This window comes from Limanda limanda, chromosome 6, assembly GCF_963576545.1.
Source record: "Limanda limanda chromosome 6, fLimLim1.1, whole genome shotgun sequence".
NCBI lineage: Eukaryota > Metazoa > Chordata > Actinopteri > Pleuronectiformes > Pleuronectidae > Limanda > Limanda limanda.
The window spans coordinates 4189899-4210651 of record NC_083641.1 but is presented as its reverse complement, the minus strand read 5'-3'; the positions used below and the strand labels follow the sequence as shown (position 1 = coordinate 4210651).

Here is a 20753-nt window from a genome sequence, read left to right as displayed (position 1 = left end):
GTGGGAGAAAGCAGGAGCGCCCAGAGAAAACCCAAACAGACATGGAGAGAACATGCACACTCCTCACAGAAAGAAGCCAACGGAACCGGGTCTTGCACCGGAAACCTCCTTGTTATCTTGATTGAGTATTTTGCAATAGTTACACTAACAGGTGCATATAAATATAGCCAGTAATGAAAGCTGAGTGTGTCGTTAATCATGCAAGACTACACATTTAGCAATTGCATTTCACCCCCGCACAGTAAATAACACATCAGACTAAGGAAGTGCCTGTCTCTCTCCCTCTATCTCTTTCTGCAAAAACCAACAAACACATTTTCCCCTAATAACTCTTACTTCCTCTGCCTCTCTCCCTCTCTCTGTCTCAGTTTTTTCACTGTCTTTCCTTTCTTTCTTTCTTTGAAGTTTGAAATTACAGTTCAAAGCAAGGTCGGTGTATTTATAACGATTTCAGCGGAGATGTATTATTTTTGAGGAATTGGGAAACAAAACCAAATAGGAGATCATTATTATTATTTTTATTTATTCGTGTGGAGGGTGGCGGCGGTGGAGCCTGTTAAGAAAACCGCGGCTTATGATACTTGAAGATTCATGGAGCAGGTGCCAAAAATAAAAATAACAACAGAGTAAATAAGCATTTTCCAATGTGCGTCAGTGTATCTGTACTGTACATAACACAAGATTAAATGTGAAGTTTTTAGGCCATGCTGGTGTCAATTCTATATTTCACACAAATGCAGCCATAAGGAAAACATTAGCAGAGTGCAGTCTATCTCTGTGGAATTCATCCATCCTGCCGTTGCAAAAGTAAAGTGCCTCTCAAATAGCTGCCCTTTCCAACAATGTTCCTTGAAGGTTGACCTATGTGATTACAATTCACTCCTTTCTTCTCCCTCCTCCCACTTCACCGCTGACAGCTGGACACCAGGCACTATATTGCCGTATAGAGCTGAAATGTCATCCACACTTCTTTCCCTTACGATTGTCTTCCTTTGTTCATCTTGTCTCCTTTTTCCACTTCTCATCCCCATCCTTCCTCATCCCATTTATAGAGGTGACAGGGTTATCAGAGAATGAGCGCTCGTTTTTCCCTCGCCGATCCATTTTTATCTATGCGTCCGACGATTAATTCTCCCGTCGCACATCCTGCTAAGCCAATCAACTTCCACCAACCCTGCTTTGGTTGTTTTTTAAGGTGGGGAGGGGATAAAAAATCCAATTGGATTCTTTGTCACCTCAATCGAGTGCCTCCGCCCCTCCGCCCCCCTCGCTCCATCTCCCCATATCTGCAAAATGCATCTTCATTTCGGTTCGGTCTTATGACAACAACTCAGTATGACTTCACTTAAGATGCTATGTGGCACGATTGTGACTGTCTTGTCAGTTGATATTAGAGAGATGCGTTACTCGGGGATGCTCTGTGTGTGTGTGTGTGTGTGTGTGTGTGTGTGTGTGTGTGTGTGTGTGTGTGTGTGTGTGTGTGTGTGTGTGTGTGTGTGTGTGTGTATGTATGACAGGGAAAAAGAGAGAGATGTTCGTTTTGGTGGAGGCTGATAGGGATGTCGCACAGAGACAAAGCTTCAATAATAACTTTGCTGGAGAAGCAATCTGAAAGAGAGAAATATTGTTTCTTGGAAAACATGGTGGATGGGACAGCTCCCTTTCAATTCAACAAAGCCAGTCCTGTTGGATTTAAATAGTATATTTATACGTGTGGGTTCATATTTATACGTATATGTATATAGGTTACCACACAATGAAGTTTACACAATCGTGCTTGCAGCTTTCCATTCTTCCGTACTTTCATTATAGGCCAACAAAATGCCCAAGTGATTTCTTTTGAAAACTAAAGAAAACTAAAGAAAGAAAGAAGAGTCTCCAACAAAATGGAAATCTGTGAACCCAGAAGAAGCCTTGGTGCACTCTGTGGTATCTGGCATGGATACCACCCACTACAGCAGTATGACTAGTGTGTATTATTTATTGTAGGGCCAGCGAGTAACTTTAATGGAGCTCTTTTGGTTTAAGTGCCTTGTTTATGGACACGTTTACAACTGTTTTTGAAAGCTTGCAGAGTCTTTTACTTTTCACACCAGCTTTTTTGCAAACTGATTGGGTTGCTGTTGACACTTTGAAGCAGGTAACCCATAAGCTTTAATGGTGTACTTCCCAACCCTGTTCTCTATCCGTAAATCATTTAGACAGCAAAATAAAGGTGAAGCTAATAAGTAGCCAGGTTGTTTCAGTCTTGGCAATTAGGGTTTATTACCGCTGACCCATAAATCTGATGCAATAATTATGTTGCAGAAATTGACATTTTGGCACGAACGTGTTTTTCCGCCATTAAAACTCCAGCTGATGATTAAGAAATATGAAGGCAGAGCAGTGTCAGCTTCAGTCCATCAAAGATCTTTTCAAGTCTTCGTTTGACCTTTACAGGTTAATGGAATCCTCTCGACTATGTTTGTTCTCAAATAAGAAATTGTTGGGGGGGGGGGGACTTTAATGGATGGATGTGTTGAGGTCAAACAAAGATTAGAAAATTGAAATTATTAATTTATGAATGTGAAGTGATGAAAAAGATCTTAACAGTGTTTTGATAAATGATGTCAGTGGAATACAGAATAGATATTCAATGTTTCTACCCTATGAGGATTAGCATGACAGATCTTTTTGTTATTATTATTCTGAAAAGATGACTGTTCTATTATATGCATTTTATTAAATGGTAATTTGTACAATGGTTTCTTGCAATTCTTCTAGCAACTAAAACGTGAGAAGTTTTGTAAATGCTAGTTTACATATAATGATAGTGGTTGATAATGTTGTATGTATGTATGATATCTATGGAGATTAATCAGTCAAATTATTGACCAATGAATTGTAGACTTTTCAGCAGGGGGCAAGGGGGATCAAGGGGCGTGGCTATTGGAGGGGGGGGTGGAAATGTATTTGGCCCCTGTAAGTAATCTAAAAAAATAAAACTAGTCGCTACCTGATAATACGAACAATAAAATTGACAATTTGTTGAAAACCTTTATTTTCTAAGCTTTTTTAACCGTGTTTTTAATAAGGAGCAGTTTGAGAAATATTTTCAATGATGTGTGGCCTTGCTCAAAGCTATAGAGCTAACAGTAAAAAAAGGAATGACTTCAATGTCTACATTACTGAGTCAGAAATTGTGCATTGATGTTGGACATTATGTCTGTGTAAAATCAGTCCCCTTTATAGAGTTGAAAGCATAATGTACTGTCAAAGAATCTCGCAATGTTTTTACTATTAAGAGCTTATACATGAATAAATATACTTTAACCTTATGAACCCTAACCCTTTAAAGGAGGAATAATGGCAAAGATATCCTGTGGTGGTGTTTCAATAAATCAAAGCGAAGAAATTAATAAAATACTGACACTTAAAAATTAAACGGTAACAACAGGTCATAAGTGTTAATTGAATAAACAGTGAACACATTTCTTGTACTCTTGATCTTAGATTTGTGAAAAATTGTCTATATAGAACATAATGGACTCATTAAATGGCAGAACATGAACTACAAATCTGTTAAAAGCTATGTTAATTTTGTACAACTCTTCCTTTGGCTTTAAGCTCATTATGACTCACTCAGTTGGTTCAGGATAACAACCCCGCAGAAACAGAAAAGGCCAAGGTGTGTCTCACCTTTGTGGCCGCTTGATGTACAAGTAGATTAGGAGGGCAAGGAGTGGATCATAGACCCATGGCTGCATAAGGTGAATAATAACAAGCAATAAACACAGAAGTGGAGCAGATCAAAAGTTAATTTTACATGTGCGAGGCAGCGCTTTCCTGACAGGCAAAGGCGTGAAGCAGCGGGACCTCAGGCTAACAGACATCATCCAAGTCCACAGTATCAGCCTCACACGTCATTACTAAATAAAAAAAATACAATATTTGTATATTTCTTGAGTGATATGAAAACAAATAAATATTCAATTTGTAAGGAGAATAATAATTATCAGAAGGATTATATGTAAATTACATTAATTTTAAATTTAAAAAAATCATGTTAACAATGAATTTGTTCTTAAATGTGATTGCTGGTCAAAGAATCCAACTACTGAAGATTGTTGAGGCTCCATCTGCTTAGCCTGCAAGAATAACTGTGAAAAATGGAATCATATGGTTTTATTTAGTGCCTTTAAATGTATCCAAGGCCACTTTATGAATTCATGAAAATGTAAAAATGCAAGAAACACAAAATAATAAAAGAAATGCTACCTGAGCATTAAGAAAACTATATTAGTCCAATGAACCGGCTTGTGAACAGGTGGGCTCTAAGGAGTTCTGTAGGTGGCACTGAAGACCCTGTCACGGTCTAGGTTCTGGTACAGGATGGCAGGATGGTGAACAGCGGATAAAATAAGTATTACTTCTGCAAACAGCTGGTAAACTCACCTCCCAGACATCAACTCTGCTGGTGAGAAGCCATAGTTTTTATATTATCGTGTTCAACCATTGAGCTGCGACGGCAACTAGAAAAAAGATCAGTGTGAGACATATTGTCAAGCAGAGAAAATGCATCATCAGCTTAAAAGTTACTGAAATACAGAAGAAGAGGAATAAATTAGTTCACCTGTGGCATGTTTCCGGGTTGAAGCAGGGTCATTTGATACAAGAATGAATGCAGTTTGTATCTTTTCCCACTGCAGACAAGAGCCAGATGTCAATGGGGCTTTTGAGCAGCGGAATAAGGGTCTTTATATAGAAGTTTTGGGTCATTCTTATACACAAGATGGAACAAAGGTGTTGTGCTGGGAATGACAGAGTTACTTGAAGCAGTATGACCTTGTCCTATTTGTGTTGTGCCCATATGACGTATGATGACCTGACACATACCTAGATACACACACATGCATTCCTTTCTGAAATTAGAATAGTAAATCCACACATCAGAGGTTGAGCGAAAAGAAAAACAGTTACCTTTCTTCACTCGCCCGCATTATGCATGTCCCAGCATTCATCATATTCCAGACTCCTTGATCATTATTTGTACTTCTGCATATCTGCAAACACGATACCTTATCCCAACCCCTTCACCCACAGTTTGTGAAAACAATGATGTATACCCTCTACGTCGCTCATGACTGATTGCATCGTAGCTGCTGACTCACTTTTAGCGCAGTCTGTACCTTCTCAATTCATCTGAAGAATTATTTATATATATATATATGAGAGATAAGGTGTCTCTCTCCCTCCCCCTCTAGGTTCTTGTTTGTTTGTGTTGGGGTGAGAGCAGTTGGAGGAATATCTCCGTGTTACTTTGAGCATCTTTGTTTTACTCACACAGACACATACATATATTCTTCATTTCACCTTTAAATTTTCAGTTGTGTATTAAAAGCCTACTTTCGTCTGCACTGAATCAGTGCCAAGCGTCTGGAGGGTCCCCATATGACAAGAGCAGCAATCAGTTTTCATGAGCTCAGGTCCCGAGGCAGGAGATTAAATTGCTTATTTGGATCTTAGGTTGAGAAAGTTTACTCTAAGTACCTCTCTGGGATACGGCAGTGGGAAGAAGGTTTTCTAAAGCTTCTCGAAACTCTTCCTTTCAACAGAGAGATTCAAGGTCAGCTTGTGTTTCATTTAACCTCTCTTTAGAGCCAATAGTTACAGTGAAGGATTCAATAGGAGTAAAGCAGCTGGCATGGTAAACACACAGGGCTTTCAGAGCAAACTTTCGTTTAGAGAAGGTGAACAAAGCATGTTTCAAGTTTTATAAAAGAGCAAAAATGTCAGTCGTAAACTTCTAAAGGTTGAGACCTCTCATCTAAGCCTGTATGAAGTAAGGTTCACTCTTCATTCTCTCTTCACAACCTTATTAACCTGGATGTCTTCTCTCTTGTGTCTCCAGTTCCTGCCAACATCTACAAAGTATCAGAGGACATTATCGTGAATGAGGGCAGTAATGTGACACTCAGTTGTTTGGCCAGTGGAAGACCAGACCCTGCAATCAACTGGCGGCTGCTCAACCCTTCAGGTAAGAATCAGCCAATCAGGGCTCATTACCGTATATGTCCGTCTAGACGTGCAGCCAACGGTGTGCCAGATTCTTTCATTGTCTAAATGCCAGATCTCCTTTAGAACATATGTTTTAATGCAGTGTTAATGTAAAGGTTAGAGATGTAAACGAATATGAAGACATTAAACTTATTTTATTTGTTTGTTCATCACATCACACACACGCTAGAAATAAGAAGGCTTTCACACCTACCTCTCCTGGTCGAAAGGTGCCTCAGACCACAGTCTGGACCAACAGACCAACATTTATTCCAACTAAAATAGGTGGTCTCTGTCCAAATTAAAATGTTCAGTTTATGTGTGGTGTGTGTGGGTAATTCGAACCAGTTACAGGAAGTTGAGGAGGAGGAGGAGAAGTGGAGGCATTAGTGGTCTCTCCAGAAATGGAGTTGCAGAGGCTTACAGGATTATCTGCACTCATTTTGCCCACATTAAACAGTGTTGGATATTAAGACTGACACTGGAGATGCTGTTAGTACTACCAAAATGATATTACAGCAATTTGAGATATGACAAACAAAATTAACCGGTTAATTAATTGTTTCTATTCAAACTGAATGACTATTACCTGCCAAAGGACGCAGACATCAGACGCAAGCCCATTTACAAACCGTCTACATCAGTGTCAAGTACAGGTGATGACGTAGGTAATGGCGACAGAACATACGAATCTAAAAGACTTGGACCTTGGTTCGGACTTTCAGGTGTGAGAACGCGTCAAGATCTCAGCTCATTTTAGATTCAGATCATCACAGTGAGGGAGCTTCTCCAAAGCAGCAGCACTCTCCATGATGACAAATTCTGATGTTCTTTGAGTCCCATGACAGGGAGAGGTTCTGATACTACTACATATGTATAAGCTGTGTTGATGCCTATACATGCCACAGAAGTGTGAACATTGGTACATCTCTCCACACATGTGCTGTTGCTTTGGGATTTAATCCATTTGCGGAGAAAAATAAATAAATGTCCACGACCGCTGAAAAGCTTGTAGTCCGATGAATGGAGATGCTCAAGTTGACAGCAGCTCAGTTTGATGACAGCTGTGTGCAGGTTGAAAGCAATTCTGTTTGTGTGTCTATATCAATTACTGCTTTGTTTTGTCACAATCCAGACATGTTTCATCAAATACGTCTGCCTTTGCACCTGGAAGCTGAACAACTTTTGTGGGCGTATTTGCCTCCTTTGTCTGTTTTTATTAAAGGAGAGAGATTTGTTGAGCCACATCCTACGAGCCATATGGATCTTAAAGATCCCTGTTAAAATAATTGTCTTCCTGTCTAAACTCCTCCAGGTTCAGATGGTTCACAAAGTTATTGTAGGTAAAGCTATAAACAGCTTTTATTCCAAGAAAATAAATGGAGATGTGGAGGGAAGGAAAAAGCAATATCCAATTGCTACAAAAGACTCTGCCTCACTATGTACACGCTGCAAGTTCTATAAGGTGCCTTCCATACGGTCGCTTTTCTTTTCATTATTCAACTTTTTATATGTCTTGTTGGGGGAGTAGTGGGCAGAGCACCTTGGTCAAGTCTCTCTTCTTTACTAAAAGACCATGAACATTGAAGCAGAAAGAGTATAGCAAGAGGAAAATCCTGTCAGCATCCTGGCAGAATTGGATCCTGTAAGTGCACACGGACACATGTGGTTCCTGCGATGGGGGTCCCACACTACTTGCAAACACTGGCACTGCTGTTATTTTTGTTGTTGTTATGCGGGTGTCTTTCGCCCCAGAATCCATAAGTCTAGCCCAGTTCGAGAGCGTGTGGGGGACTGCTGAGAGAGATAATGATGTCTGGCAGCCTGTGGTCTCACTGCTTCACGCCTTCGCCTGCCGGGAAAGCACCGCCTCTCACAGCTATAGCAAGGCTCTTGACTGTTTGCTGGGGACCACAGATGTTCACAAGACACTAATGTCAATGCCAAGTCCCAATTCTACGGCATGGGTATCAAGCTCAAGTCTCCATTACAGTTCAAACTAATAATACGGGTACTTCCAAACATTTCACTGAAAACTGTATCTTACAGTTATAACAGGTCTAAAGGAACCACTATTGTGAATCAGTATGTAACTCTAATTAAAGACGTGCAGGTCTCCAGCAGAGAACAAGAAGACAGACATATGAGATCTTTGGAATGAAAAAGTTCATCATTTGCAGCAGCTGTAGAACCTTACAATTTACGTTTAATCAAAGTATATTCTTCATTGGTTTCATAAAACAACAATAAATTGGGTCTTACTGGTTACCAGAACCATGCATCTCATAAATGAACAGATCCAAAATACAGTGACTGATGAGTATGTATCTACTTATTCCAGAAAACTGTCTGTCTTAGGCTCAGATTACCATTCAACCATTTGGCTCCACACCTTTATATTATAAAGGGCCTAAGGCAGTGCAGTGTTAAATTTGGTGCGATTTGGACATGCAATAATTTCAGTATCAATTTACATTGAATAAATAACCTGAGAATGACAATGGATCCTGTGTGCTGAGTCAAGCTGAGTCACCTCGGGCCGAGCAATTAACTGAAAATGCATTAAAATCAATATTTAACGTTAAATAATCGTTCATGCACCGTAATCGAGGTAAAAGTTTGAAACAATCGTGATAACAGGTGAGCAGCAGTTGCAAGGCTTCAGTATTCTGTGGACTGAGTCTATGTCGGCCCTGAATTGCTGCATCTTAATTAGCGCAGGTCACCTTTTCAGTTTCAGAAAGACACCTACAACCAGTATTAACACAAAACCAAATAAACAGCCCACACCATTGATCAATTATCCAACCTAACCTGCCTCATTGAGTTTCTCAAATGAGCGTCAGGGCTCCATTTGCCACTTAAATGTGAAAAATAAAAAAACATGCAGAACATCAGTGTCATAAAGTCAGAGCAACTTACAGGTAATTGCACTGAACTCAGCCTGTTGTTTTGTTCACTAAGGGCAGGGTTGTGGAAAAAGGAATAAGGCAAATATATTCACATTGCCTAACAAAAATTTAACAGACTTATTTGCCGTTTATTATTAACAAGTTCAATCCAAGTCTTAAATCAATGCAGGTAACTCTCCATCTGAATTTGCGACTGCACCCCGACTCGAGTCAAGACTTTGAGTGCCAAAATCTGAGTGGAGCTCATCCTTGCAGAGCCACATGCATATGCAAATTCTGACTGATGACTTGGTGCCCATGTCGGTGTGCACGGATGAGTGAAAATCCAATGGCACTCACACACAAGATAGAGAAAAGATAAACTCCCCATCTAGCCACAGGGCCTGCGCCTCTGTCCTTATGAAGCCCTCCAGTGACCACATTGTTCTCTCAGACTTGCACCCTGACCACAACATGCATAATTTACACCCGTCCTCAATTTAAATCTAATTCCAACCAACAACCAAATATCAAACAGAGGGAATCTACAAAGTCTCATTTAGTTAATCCCCTCACATGAGTCAGGAACTCATTCCAGACACTTTCAACAGAAAATGGTCTTTAGATTGAGGACACAGTGTCTCCTTCCCAAGTCACAGAGACAACAGTGCATCAGATTAATGACAGGCATCCTGACATGTTGGTCTGAAAAACAGATGATACTCTTACTGTTTTTCTTCGGCTTTTCTTTTCAATTGACTATCTTTCTTCTGAACCGTAAGGCTCGTGCTCGATGAGAAATAATTTAATGGAAACCAATTTGCATGCCCTTGACAAAAAGAACAAACTGTGCATCTCTGTTTGAAGAATAAAGACATGGTGACATTTTCCTATTTTCGAAAAGCTCCAGCAGCTCCAGCAGCTACAGCCGTGAGCAAACAGTATATAGCTTGCAAACAAAGTATTCAACTCTTGCTCAAAGGAAGCATCTTTTCCTAAAGTGCCCACTCCATCTGCTTTTAAGAGCATTCACTTTTAAGTCAGAGGCAGCAGAAGAGTTATACGAAGCAAAATAAAGTAAATATGTCCTAATGGCAATATGGTGTTCAATGGTTTTTACCCTGTCAATATTCAGTTGGTTGGATCTAAAGTACCATTGATTCATTGATAAATGCATTAGTGAAACATCAGAAATATTTGAAAGGATAAGGGTAAAGTTCTTTGCTGCCTGACTGAAAAGACGTGGCACATGAGGATTTCTCTTTAAGCTTTGGGAAATTACAATGTGAATTTTCTGACATTTCATTAATCGAATCCAGAGATGAACTAAATTTAATTTTAGCTTTAGGCTTTAGTTGCAGCCCTTGTCAAAGTTAAGATCACCTGCATGTGCATGACAACTTGGTGACATCAGTGTAAGCATGGCCACAAAACAAAAGGTTGTGTCCCTTCTGAGATATTAGGCGGCAAGCTACGGAGGTAATTGTCCACTAATCAGTAGTTCAATCCCTGGATGTCTTAAGTGTCCTTGAGCAAGACAATGAACGCCAAATTCCCTCATGCTTTGAGATGAGATTACATACAAGAGGGATGCGAATATGCAAACATAAGCGATTTTCACTCGTTTCACCGACTTGAAATCCACGTATAATTATTTTTGACTTGAGCCAAAGATTCTTGTGTCGCCATGTCGCAAAATCCAATCAGCTTTGAGATTTAAACTCACTGGACTCAGGTTTAGGGCAGTGACCCCAGGTAACAGGTCAGCAAACCAGCCACTGGTTAGCTTAAGGTATATTTGGAAACAGCAGTCATCCAGAAGCAGGTCCTGGAGAAGCTCTGTGCTCCTCAGGATGGTCTTGTGGACATACACATGACAATGGTGGCTGCTCTGGCTTTTCCCCATCAGGTGCAACGCAGAAACCGAATTACTGAAGCCAATAGTCCTCCTCTTCACTTTTTCCAGAGGAGAACGGTCAAGTATTTGTGTGTCTTGTTTGCTTGCATTGCTCTTGACGTGAAGACTTGCTTTGCGTTTGGTGTGAAACTAAAAATACTCAAAACAGAAGATATGCATCTTAAAATAGTTGCAGTCAAGATAAGAGAATTAATGGCACAGTATTTGAACAGGATTTGTGATAAAGTGCAATTAGAAGTGTATGACTGGGTGTGTTAATGAGTTTAGCCCTTTGTGTGGTTGGTTTGGACTAGAAAAGCTCTATATACGCCAGTATTTAAATTTACATAGCAAAGTGTATGTACTGTACATAAATCTGACAGAATCTACCAAGTTAATTAGACCCAATGGATGATGCCGTGGCTTTATTAGGTTTTCAAACATTGCATAACTCAAAATGTAGTACATACTCAAGGAGAGTGTAAAGAACAAGCCATTAAGTCAAACTCACTATAACAACCCCGAAAGTTTTGTTGGAAAAATATTTTTTCTCTGGGGCTCAGGTGTAAAACCATGAAACACACCAGATGAGGCCTCTCATGCTGGGGTCAAACGTTTTTGGCAGACTGTCAAAACTTGGTATTCCAACTTAGGAATTGTTTATGAGACAGTTAATAACAGAGCTTCTTAGGTTAATCCTCATTGATTATGCTTGTCATCTGCCTCTATGGGGCCATCCAAACTGAAAACTGTTCTTTCTCAGCACAACACAATCTTATCTCTGTTGTTGTTGCCTTTGTCGCTCAGTAATCACCCAGCTAATGAGATTATAACAGACATGTTAGGCATCTTGATGACAAATCTGCATGCTTGATAGATTGAAAGACGACCAAAAAGAATGCTCGGTGCTGAGGATATGCACAGTATACATACTTACATATATATTCACTTTACATCAAAAAGAGACACAAGGTCAGGCAGGTTATTGCTTGCACCTCTCTGAGCCACATTTGTAATTAAGGAATTGTGGGACTGGATTGAATGAATTTTCCTGAGGTCTCATAATACATCAGCGGACACAGAGTTTTGGACCTGTTGTGCCAAGTCTGCAGTAAGCCATCACATAAGATGAGAAGTACTACACAATAACCTTCAGAGCACGATCTAAGATGACAATGATGCAGGAGAACATTGTGAGTAACAGTGAGAACAAGCAAACAAGGTGCTTATTAAAGTGGAACAGGAACAATTCACCTTAAGCATTATATTTGTTGTTTGGCTTAAATGACCACATAGCAAGCAAAGTGTTATACTAGTTATTATTATATTCTTTTGGGAAATCGTACTTTCACTTTTGCAATTAGGATTTGAAGTTGACGTTCATTTAATTCAAAAGCCCATAACTTACAAGAACTCCGTTTGGAAAAAGTGGATGTCTGATGTGTTTTGCTTTAGTCAGGATTTAACAACATTTGATTTAGTGGACTTCCTGTTATTTACAGTTTCGTCTGAGTCTAAAAGTCCTCTCCCTCAGCTGCCTGTCTCAGATGAGATGATAGCGTTTATAAATCAATGAGCGTTAATGGCTTTTAACGGGATTCTCTTCGTCAGTGTAATTCATTTGCAGAGTAAGTGTTGCTATCATTTTATACTTCCAGTGCGAGTTGAGCTTCACATTAGAGTGACAATATCGACTGGTATCAGCTCGGTGCATTTTGCTATGATGACCAGCTGAGAAACCACAGGACAAACAAAACAAACATCCATCGTGTGTGCCATTACATTGGTGATTCTTTACACAGGTTGATTTGACCACAGTCACCGAGGGCAGCAAAGGAAACTTTGAAGATCTGAGGTGGAGCTAGTGTATAATATCCACTGAAGCAGTGTGACATCTCTTTTACCTGTGTCAGACACTGGGCATGTACTGTAGGTAGTGGGTTATCTTGCAGCTCTTGTACTTTTTATCAAAACATTTTTTGCTCAGCCGCTGTGTGGGCGCTGCTGTGAATATTGACCGAGTAGAACATTGCTCAGACTTGTGAGGCGAATGATCAAGAGAGTGTGAAGGGACAGGGTGGGGAGCAGAGGTGAAGGGAAATTCGGGAAGATAAAAGGATGAGAGAAGATGAAAGAGAGAGAAGTGATCAGTGTGTGCACAAGAGAGACGGAGAACGAAGGCACACGTGTTGCACAGCACGCATGTGAAAAACCTCCAGTGTCAAAGTAACACACATGTGTTGAGCCCTAAGCCTGCTGATCTCGTAAGCTTGCTGGTTCCCAGCTTGAGTCCATCCTGATTTTTTTTCAATTCCCCCAGAATAGTTGCCTAAGTTTGGAGACTGAAGGCCCTGGGTAGTGGGAAGAGAACGGCAGCCCCCCATCGAGCACAATGAGGGGGGGGAATAGAGCCGCTGGTCAAGCACGGAATCCTACACTGCACGCCTCTCAGACCACCAAAATAGAAGTCAGACAAGTATGAAAAATACACGCCCCCTGGCTGTCTCTGGTATTCCATGACACAAGGAGGACCCACACAGAGCTGGAAAAGAGAAGGAACTGGTGGAAGTTGTGGTAACCTCAGGGAAGGAAGGAAAAGAAAGAAACAAAGAAAAAGCGAAAAGGCTCCAAGCGGGAGATGGGGAGTAAGAGTAACAGAACTGTGTTTTATTATGCAAATGACCAGTTCCATTAGATGTGCAATCATTCTTATCATTAGTTATAGTAACTCCAGAAGTTAATTAATGTTCAATTATGCATCTGAGATCCTCTCACCTCTCTGGTGTAATAGAGTTTGTCAGTCACTCGGCGCTGCAGGGAGGACGACCGCAGCCAACCTCGCATCCGCTGGAGCAAAGACAGACACATCTGGAGCGTCTGAGGAGCTCGCAGGGAAAGTAGCGTGACGCTGATGATTTATATTGAAGTCATAAAGAAGCCTTGACTTATTTATGATGGCGCACCCTGGCGGCTGTATGCACTGCGGCTGCGGAGTCTCTCCTGTAACCAAAATATCGAGTTCCTCAACACCTTTTACCTATCCATCAGCGGCCATGCTTACTGTTATCGTGTCCTTGAGCGACACACTGAACCTGCGAGGTGCTCTGGATAATAGCATCAGCTAACTGCAAGCTATGAATCTACCGCAACAGTTTCATTGCAACAAAGACATCTGTCCAAATGAATTGATTTGGACCACAGCCCACGCTCCCACACTATATGATCCGGCTGCATATTAAAGTCGTAACCCTTTTATAACCGTGCTCGGCAGGGCAGCCTCTTAAAGGTTTGACGATGACTGCCCTTGACATTCCTCCCACGACGGTCCTCTAGTGTCGGCCATACTCCAAGTCTGGGACTGGGGAAAGTCTTCCCAGGACTCTCACATTGTCAGGAAGTATCTCTCCCTGTTCCTCACTGAGACTCTTCTGTCCTTCCATCCTCAGCTGTCGCTCTGTCTTCCTCTGCCTCATTTTCACTCTGACTGTCTCCTCTTCTTTCCGTCACCCTCCCATCTCTTACTTCAGCAGAGTATGACAGGCACTTCAGTTGTCCTTTCTGCACCTCATCTCACTGTCTGGGGAGAGACAGAGAGCTACAGAGCGCAGCAGGCCCAACACACACACACACACACAAGCACACACACACAAGTACACACACACACATATCTCTGTCTCTCAGGAGGAAGTGGAGTAGGCAGGAGTGGAGATACATAGGTGTCTCAGTAATGTAACTGCTGTGTAGTAGGAGTGGGTGAGCAGATTAGAAAGAACACACACACACACACACACGCACACGCACGCACGCACACACACACACACACACACACACACACACACACACACACACACACACACACACACACACACACACACACACACACACACACACTCACACACACACATATATACATCACTGTGTGCCAAGCTGCCAGTGACAGAGAGGAGCTGACAGGCCTGCTGATTGTGGGAGTGAAGTGTAGGTGGTGACAGGTCTTTGTCAGAGCTACCCAAGTCAAAACCTCGTGCTCCATGTCTCCAGCTGTGTACAACTGTTTGTGTGGGGTTTCCTGTGTGTGTGTGTGTGTGTGTGTGTGTGTGCGTGTGTGTGTGCGTGCTTTTGGGGAAGCAAGAGAGGACAGCTGCTCATCTGTCTCTCAGCAGGTCTCAGATCTGCGCACGATCACTGCTCTCGTGTTTGTTTGCAATCAGCACCATCGGCAGCTGGTCTGAAATCAGTCTGCCGTCACACTGTGCATGAAACATCATGAGCACAGCTTGCCCTGCATCTACCCAAACCTCATTAGGTGTAGTCACCGCTGGGCTGGCTCAACTCCAACACAGCCGCCACAAACGTACAGAAACTCAGCAAAAAAAAAATCCCCACAGGCCATAATCCCAGTCTGTGGAGTTCAACCTTTGTCATTACCTGTGGGATTGTCAGTTCCAGACATCTTCCACAAATGAGGGCTGTCAGATTTCCCAAAAATCAAGTTCAAACGAATTTGACATGACACATAATTTGCCCGAATATATTGTAGCCCCTGCACGCACATGGTCAGACAAGGTTGAACAGTTGAGGTTGCTCTGCTTGTTTGTGTTGCCTCCTCAGCTACTGTTTCAATTGCAAGGTTAAAAAACGACAAACAGCTTCACCTGTTCAGTCTAAGGTGTAGAAACCAGAGGACGGATTTTTGCTAGCGTCCTACATTTTCTGACAGTGATCGCCTCCTGCTGGATCCGGGTCACTGAATTTCGGATACAAACTTTTCTCCCCCACGTTCGAATGAATGTTTGAATTTTGAATAATAAGTGACAGTCCAAGAGAGAGCATCTTCTGAATAGTAGGTATCCAGAGATTCTTAGAAGTTTTGAAATAGAGGACTGAAGCTGTCCTGCAGGCCCCTGGTGGACCAAAGTTGTACTTACATAATGACAACTTTTGTTTGGCTCTTTCTGTTGTGCATGTGGAATGTTGTGGAACTATTACACAAGCTGATGTTACTCACCAAGAGGTAAGCAGCACCGGCTCACGGGGAGGCCGGTGCTGCCGATAAGCCTCAAACATTGTTATTTTCAGAACTGCTTCGTACCGCTAGATACTGATGCAGCATATCATTAGAAAGCTAAGATTCTTCCGATTCGACTGATGTAAACCATTTCAAGATCCGATCACCACAGCCGGTACAATTAACGTCTCAGTCAAGACACTAACACAAAAAACCCAATCACAAAGTCGACGTCACTCACCTAAGAAGCATCATATAAATCCACAGATCGATAACATTCCAACGAAAACAGTCTTGGTACATTGCCAAAGGTCCAGACGATCCAATCCAGTAACATAATCAGTCCAAAACAAACTATCACATCAAAGAATAGCCACAGTCAGCTGTTTCGTAATCTCAGCGCAGCCAGCATCAAGATGTAAACAACATGAAAGATGTTTATTCGTATAAATTTTAAACCATATGACCGGTTTTGCCTCCTTTATATAAAAGTATGATTTTGAGTGTAAAAGTAGCCTTTTTAGCCTAGTTGGTTACCATAGTTCCAAATGGCCTTTGTGGAAAACGCCTAGACATGCCCTTAGGAAAAAATCTGTGAAATATTCATTTTCTGTGGTATTGTTATCAAATTTGAACCACGGCTAGTCAAGGCTTCATGCTCGGGTCCCAGTGTGTTTTCCAGCTCATAAGTCCCAGCTAGAGTCATCTGCAGGCATCTGTTTAACAAAAAATATTCAGGCGGAAATAAAAACCTTCTACTTCACTGTGTTCCAACTGCTATTACTCAATGTCAGTAGACTGATTCTGACTGTTGGGTGGGAAAGTTCAGAATGTTACTTTTCAAAGAGACCAAGATCATTCATGTACTCCAAATGGTTCAAGAACAGCTTTCAATTTACTTTCGGTACTACTCAGACATAGCCTGACGTTGTCAGACTCATTATTCTGGTCAGAATATGAGTCTGAGACCGCTCCATTGGGCTGTGATTATGGGGCGTGTTTCAACAGAACCAGGAAACAAAATGCCTCTTCGCTCAATTGGATAGACCTACAACCAATCAGAGCAACGTAGTATGTGACGTATGTCAAGCGACGCATAGTTGTTGTGAGTTGTCTGTTTCACGAGTTTATTTACTCTCTAAATAAATCAATGGAAATGCTGCTAATGCCGCTCGTATATCCACCGGAGGCAAAGCCCCCAGGAAGCAGCCGGTGACCAGGGCTGCTCGTGAGAGCCCCGGCCGCCGGCGGCGTGAAGAAGCCCGCTACGGATCTCTCTTAGAGCCTCGCGACCGGCCCGGGACCGCGACCTGCCCGGGACCGCGACCGGCCCGGGACCGCGACCTGCCCGGGACCGGGACCGCGACCGGCCCGGGACCGCGACCGGCCCGGGACCGCGACCGGCCCGGGACCGGGGCTCTGAGAGAGATCCGTCTGTCATGGTTCTGAAGGAGCCAGCGAGGAGGAGAAACGGCAGCTAATCGTTTTACACTTCCTTATTGCTCCAACATTAACTACAACAGCGTCCCAACTTGTGTCTTTTTTGTCTCATATGTGCTGAGGAGCGTAGCGCCCCCCCCCCACTCTCTTTTTATTTATATGACTGCTTGTGTGGCTGCAGCATCGGGGCCAGCTGATAAATTAAACTTTTTATGAATCCCGTAGGAGGACGGTAAAAAACATCTGTTCGATCTACAAATGCCTTGATCACGTTCCTCTGTTCCTCTTTCAAAATGAATGCGCTGTCGATGTCTGCTGGAACAGACTCGATGGCAGCATTGACACATCTAAGCTCTGCAGGCAGCGCTCTCTGGTGACGTGGTTGATTACGTCACTGTAGATCATCTGTCAATCCTCGTATAAAGCCCGCCCTGACGATCTGATTGGTCCGTACAGCTTCTGTACGAGCATAGTTTCTCCCCAACGGAGCGATGCCAGACCGAACTTCCCGAACAACAAATGTTGTGGGCGGGGCTAAGTTCGTCTGGCACCCAGGCTAACTCAGACAGGCATTTTGGGCGAATCTCACCCGCTGCTTAAGAGGCTACGTGAATTTACAGAAAATAAGAAATTATCACTGACATAATGAACATATTCTGGACAAAATGGACTTTCTTCAGATTCAAGGTGTGTGAGAGTCGGGATGGAGATCTAACATCTGTATCCTGGTCGTTTAAAAAAAAGTAATTTTGTCTGCTTGCATCCTAAATGACTTACAATCTATGAGGACCGAACCAACTACCTACTGGTTGAAGGAAAAACCACTCTACCCCTCAGCCACAGCCACCCCTCAAATCAGCTACATATTAGTTGTTCAATAAAGTGTTTGGTTTATGAAGCATTATCAATCAACCAATCAAATTTTATTCACATTTTTGTTTACAGCACATCGATACTTATTCTTCTCTCCAAAAGCTGAAATTGAATCTTGTCGTTTCTCCACGTTGACATCCTCGCCTGTGTCTTCCACATGAATGACAGGCTCTTTGTAATCCTGACATATTTGTTTTCTTCCAGTTTTGCAGCTGTCATGTCATAGAAATGTCCTCAACATGCCCACTCACTCACTATGAATTTTCCATAGATTTGCTGTATCGCTGCTGTATTCTCACATGGGCTCTGCACATCTTACTGGGGGGCTAGCAGGAAAAGTTCAAAAAAATGTGTGTGTGTGTGTCTGTAAGCGGCTTTAGTAAAGCATCTGTGCCCCAGACACTGATCATGAACCGGTTCATTGTGTGTGACATGGATCAATGTCAATGTCACACAGTGTCAGTTACAGTGCAGGAAAATTAAGATGTCATTTTGCAGCAGGCAGAGGATTTACAGTCAATTATGCAGGTGCTACATTATAAAACTGAGTCATGATCACATAGAACGATGAGTGCACATGACAAGGGTAGATCCTTGGCCTACTGGCGACAAATGTACACACACACACACACACACACACACACAGACAGACATCCATCTACATTCATCTTTTTGTGAACCTTCTGGCGACATTCACCAAGCCTCAAGTTTCACATGCAGAGATGCACCAACATGTGAGTTTTGGACATGAAATAGCAGACATGGGAGTAAGTCACTCATGTGCAAGTCACAAGCAAGTCTCAAGTCATAACCTTCAAGTCTCAAGCAAGTCCAAGTCACTGTGGTTAGAATCAAGCAAGTCACGAGTCAAGTCATTGCTCAGGTCAAGCAAGTCACAAGTCAAGTCATACAAAAATCATATTATCTAACCCAGTTTCTACATTTAAAAATCAGTCAAGAGAGTGGTTCACAATCACAAGTTGTTTTATTTCAACATTAACAATCATAATGTCTACACATTAACAATAACTCAAACTATTGAGCAGCCTGCTTACAATTGCCCAACTTACTGAACTGCTTGCGTCCACCTTCAGGAGGGTCACGCAATTTCTCAATGGCCTGTTAAGGCATCTGTCTAAGGTGCTTCTCATTAACATTTCTGTGAACAAAAAAGTATTGTATCATCAACTAAATGGAACATAAAATTAAAATAAATATATCAAAATAAATAAATAAATATTGCCTGAAATGTAAACATTACTGAAATGAAAAAACATTACATCAAACCATGAAAACGTATTCACCATTCCTCCCAGGTGTCAGGCTCCAAATAACAGGGACAGCAGTGGTTGTGTAAGTGGCGTTGCATAAATAAGGTTATTTCATTTTGCACACTTAATAATCAATATTTTAATAATAAATCTTAGGTTAAAATGTAGATAGTGTAAATATGAACAGGACGAAATAACAAGAATAGCATGTGGCATACCAAAGCCATTATGTGAATAGTTTGAAAATGTTTTTTTTGATCATTACCTCCAACCTATGAACAGAATCAATTAGAACCTCTAGGTGGCTCGCTGTATACGAGAACAGATCAAGTCATCAGTCAATCTCCCTACATGTTGTAGAATATTATTTGCAATACTTCGACTTACAATGCATTGCATTTGCAAAAAATTAAATTTGAGAGTATTTTGTCACTCAGTTGTGAACGATGGGGTCGCATTATCACCCCACCATGGCTGAACACACGTTCAACAGGTGCACTTGATGCAGGGACTGCCATGACCCTTACCGCCACCTTGAACAAAGAGGGGAGGGTGCGCCTGTTCATGGCCCAAAACTGAAGGCAGCTCTGTCCATCACAAATGACGAGGTAGTGGTTCAACTGAATTTGGGGAGTGGAATTTGAACTCATCTTCATATTTTTGCGGTATGCTGAGAACAGCCCAGTCTGACGCTCTGGCTCTGACGGTGTAATTGGCTCATCGGTGATTGGACTGGTCGTGGTCATGGTCATGCCAGCATCTCTGAGAATCAAGCCTGATAAACAAGCAAAAACAATAGTCACAAAATATTTCTATAACAATTTCAATTTTGTCCACTTCATTAACATAAACGTGGGAGGGAAAATATTAGGAACACTTTTCAATATATTATTCTCTCCAGTATACCACTATCACCCACTACAACCTCAATAATAACTATAAAGTAGAATTATCACCTTTCTGACAATGTAAACAAAAACTGAAGTGCTCAGTGTGTATATATCAACATACTAAACATTCCTTTTACAGACTATTTCTTCTTAGGTCTGACATTTAAATTGGATTAATACGGAAAAAATAACATACTTTTTATCATCACAGACACATCCTCCTTGACGTTTTCAGGGGCCAAAACACATAGAAATACACTCTCTTCACTCATAGTTTTTCTCAAACTCTCGCTCTCACACACACACACGCGCACACACACACACACTCACTCACTCACTCACTCACTCACTCACTCACTCACTCACACACACACTCGCTCTCTCTCTCTCTCTCTCAAAAACTTGAAGTGACACGTTAATCTGCAGTGGCAATCCGCGAGTCGCGGC

At 41.8% G+C, this 20753-nt stretch overlaps 1 protein-coding gene across 1 annotated transcript in view; it reads left to right on the top strand.

Annotated features, from left to right (window-relative positions):
- lsamp (limbic system associated membrane protein) overlaps window positions 1-20753 on the top strand; it is a 200735-nt gene that overhangs the window by 157385 nt on the left and 22597 nt on the right. The window contains exon 4 of the mRNA XM_061073695.1: window positions 5891-6016. Coding sequence (XP_060929678.1) covers window positions 5891-6016 — 126 coding nt within the window. The remainder of the gene's footprint in view (window positions 1-5890; window positions 6017-20753) is intronic.